This window comes from Pectinophora gossypiella, unplaced genomic scaffold (genome assembly GCF_024362695.1).
Source record: "Pectinophora gossypiella unplaced genomic scaffold, ilPecGoss1.1 Pgos_41, whole genome shotgun sequence".
Taxonomy (NCBI): Eukaryota; Metazoa; Arthropoda; class Insecta; order Lepidoptera; family Gelechiidae; genus Pectinophora; species Pectinophora gossypiella.
Window position 1 is genome coordinate 456,461 of NW_026063251.1, and position 4,125 is coordinate 460,585.

Here is a 4,125-nt window from a genome sequence, read left to right on the forward strand (position 1 = left end):
GTTTGTAAATCACAATACACAAAACGTAGAAGGCGCGTTCGACTCGGAATTCAAACGAACGAAAACGAAAACAAACATTTTCAAACATAGGTATTATTTGAAAGTTGCGTTTTTTTTTGTTTTTGTTCTCAAATTTAGTTTCTAATGATATCTATAGGTGGTTATATTATTTTTAAAATTTGATATTGTATCTCCCATAATTTACGGGAATTACAACTAAACATTTAATAAATTCAATAAAAATGTATTTTGCAAATAAACACAAACTTTTAAAAACGTAATATTTTATTATCTGTGGCAAAGCTAGATCGATGTTGCAATAATTAACGATAGATGGCGCAACTTTAAGCGAGCTTCTTACACACAATTATAGATGGCGTTGATAAAAACGAGACCGTTCAACCCCTCAACAAGCTCCATACTCGACGTAGTTCCGACGTAAATCCGCTAAAGTAACCACTAAATTTAAAAATATAAAAATCTCCATTAAATGCCAATATCTTTGATTAACTTTTGGTTGGAGTATAACTTTTAAATTATAAAACATAATTTTAGTGCCTATTTATTGATTATTGACTTTTAAAGAAACTTTAATTACAAATCGGTACTATTCGCGTCATCTATTGAATTTTTTTTGAACAATTTTCCTAATGTTCGCGATGAGAACCCATGCTACAACAGAAATAATATTAATTTACTTCAGTTTTTGACGATAATATTGTCAAAAAAATATTACATGTTTTCTTTAAGAGGTAAGTTTTTCGACTCGTGGAAGATAAAAAATATTGTTATGCTGAGTTCTTACTTGGATAGGAATGTGATTTACTTAATTGTTTAATATTTATCAGAATTAGAACTAACAAACATAAACTAAATTTGCTAATGAGTCTCCGCGCATACATTCTCATAGGTACCTACATGGTTCTCTGACGCAAAGTAAGTACGATCACCGCGCTTCTAATTGCCAACGGAAACAATGTGATTATTATAATTAAAATAACGGGTTCTTACCGCGTTTAAATGGGGTTATGAGACTCCCGATATTTCGACACTGTTGCAAGTGCCATGATCACGGGATGACTGATGAGATTGGAGTGGAGTAGGTAGATCCGTAATTTTCTACGGGCAGACATATCTGTCTACCCTCTTTCTTTGCCGCTTGTTTATGTTTTTGATATCGGAATGTTCGGAACCATCTGAACTCGCACCAAACTCACTACGACAAACCGCACTCACTGTGTCCTCACGTTTTTTCACCACATTAGGCCGTTTCAAGCTTTTTACAACACCTACTACTGGATTCCACATGGTCGATAATATGTGTTTTAATTATGATAATAACCGCGTAAACTTAAAACAATGTGATTATTGTAAAAATTAACGAGTATTCGTTGAATATTGTATATACGAAGAACCCTTGCAATTGGATTAACGTCGTGTGTGTGCGCGGTAGTTTCTAATCCCACCAAAAACATTATTGTTAAAGGCGGCCAAATTCCCGATGACTTTATCAAGCTAAAAAAATATTGGAATCGAATCTAATGCCCACTTTAAGTGCATTTAACCATACACAAAACTTAAAATAGATATGTTTATGATTGTGAATAAAGCTTAGTTAAAAATAGGTACATTTTTAAAATTATTAAAAGAAAGAATAAAAGAACAAAGAAAAGTATCTAGAAACGCGGTAGCGTGTCAAGCCAAGTTCAAGAAATAGAACTGGCGAGCCGCACCGTGTGTAATATTACACGAACCATTTGGAGCCACTTTTGACCCCCTCATAAATCAAAAACTATTTCACATAAACGTATCAAATTTGGCTTATATATAGAGACTTGCGAGATACATATGTGTTCTAAATTTCATAAGCTTATCTCAAACGGTTATTTAGATATTAATATCCAAAAATCCTCATTTTTATCATTGACTGACTGATTGACCTATAGATCAAAACTCTACCCCCGTTCCAGATGATCTAGAGAGTTAAAATTTGGTATGCAGATAGGTAATTAGATGAATACAAAGGAAAAAATCTTTTAAATAATTAGATTCTATTATGAACGCTTAATATAAATACCTAATTAGTGCCTGTACCTAACTATAGATGTAAGGATCAGTAAGTAATCAAAACTCATGACAGACGATCTTTTTGTGGTAGGTATGTAGATTAACTTAACATAACATACAATCACGCCTGTATGCCCTATCGGGGTAGGCAGAGCACTAAGTGATCATAGAACCACTTGATGCCACATTCGACAAGTACTATGATGGTAGGTAAGCAAGTTGGAACATGTGTTTAGCGGTAATAGGTTGTCAGCTTTTCGCCCACGATATAACACAACTCTCATCAATTTTACTGACATATTATTTTTTTTTAACTTAACGTGAATCTTAAACGAGTTTAATAGGTATTCAAATGTTTTATATTTATAAAGTCGACTTTTAGGTTTGAATTTGTCCTTTTAAAAGGACCCACGCGTTACGAGGATATGTACTTAACTACAAAAAGTAATGATATCCAATCAAAAACATAAATGTGAAATGAGAGCCAAGTTCAATATTATGATAAATGCCTTGGTTGTTGACTTCAACGACAAAAGAAGTGAGATCTAAATGGGTGCCAAGTTCAATGGTCAGTCAGTCCTGAAATTTTATTTATAAGTAACAGTATAACATATCATATCTTCTTATAACATAAGATAATGTATTATAGCCTAAGGTCTGTCTTGGCTAATTTTCATATATGAATTATAGCTTTCCCAAGTTCTAAACCTACAAGTATTTGTCGGTTCTTATTTTATAATTCCGAAAATTTGGATTGTTGGTAGAAACTAGCGATCGAACATAAAAATTCGTTGGTAGGTTTATAAAAACTAGCTAAGACAGACCTAAGGCTACAATAGATTATCTTATGTTATGCGAAGGATATGTGGCGTCCCATGGGCTCAGGTACAATTCCAAAAAAAGCGAACTGATGGTCTTCAGGGCCGGTACAAGGACTTATTCGAATGTGCCTCCTGTAAGACTGTGCGGGAGTCCATTGGTTCAAGTTGAACGTTTTAAGTACCTGGGCCACTGGGTCACCGAGACTCAATGTGACAACTCGGACATTGAGAGGGAGCGTAGGGCGCTGGCTGTCCGATGCAACATGTTGCCACGCAGATTTGCACGTTGTGGCAAGCAGGTTAAGGCGACGCTTTTCAAAGCTTACTGCCAATCTTTCTACACGTGCGGCCTGTGGGTCAACTATACGCAGAAGGCATACAGCGCGCTACGTGTGCAGTACAATGATGCGCTCAGGATACTGTTTGGACTTCCGCGATTCTGTAGCGTTTCTCTAATGTTTGCTGAAGCGAGGATAGACTGCTTCTATACAATAATGAGGAAGAGAGGCGCCTCGACCCTAAATCGAATGTGTACGAGTTCGAACAGTATCCTGGGTGTGCTGGTCGGCAGGTGGGACGCGCCTATGTTCGCGCGGTGGATGCGATTGCACACATCTAGCAATCGTTAAAATAATGTATCAATATCGTTAATTTATTTTGTGTCTTCTGCTAACAATAGGTTAAGACTGCATTTTTTACTAACAACTATGGATTGTAAATCTGAAAATAAAGGATTATTATTATTATACGAAGACATGATATGTTATACTGTTACTTATAAATAAATTTCAGGACCGACCAATGAACTTGGCATCCATTTAGAACTCACTAATTTTTGAGAAGATTTGTGCGAGACGTAGGTACCTGGGCCGCCACACGCTGTATCGGATTTGAAAAACAGGAACTTACGATTTTTTTCCCAAAATTAAATGATTGTGTTATACCAATCGATATAAAAAAATGATGGCAATGAAGAAAATATCACATCGCTAACAAAAACAGTGGGATGTGCATTATCACAGGTTAATTTTGTGTATTTATTATTCTGCCTTCGAAAACCACCGGATCCTTTTATTATTTGGAATTCATCCATCTTTCTGCTTGCTTCTATTTCGATTTTATCGTCCATAGAATAGACTTTTCTTATGTTTTACTTATTGTAGTCAAAAACGAATAAAACAGTCTTGTATAAGAGCGACAAATAATCTTAACTAATCTGTTCTCAAAGCTTAGTATT

The 4,125-nt window shown here is 35.2% G+C and overlaps 1 protein-coding gene across 1 annotated transcript; it reads left to right on the forward strand.

Moving 5' to 3' along the window:
• Positions 1 to 2,977: 2,977 nt before the first annotated feature.
• Positions 2,978 to 3,517, forward strand: LOC126381261 (uncharacterized). Its single transcript, XM_050030756.1, has one exon. The coding sequence runs from the start codon at positions 2,978 to 2,980 to the stop codon at positions 3,515 to 3,517; it is 540 nt and encodes a 179-aa protein (XP_049886713.1).
• The last annotated feature ends 608 nt before the right edge of the window (positions 3,518 to 4,125 follow it).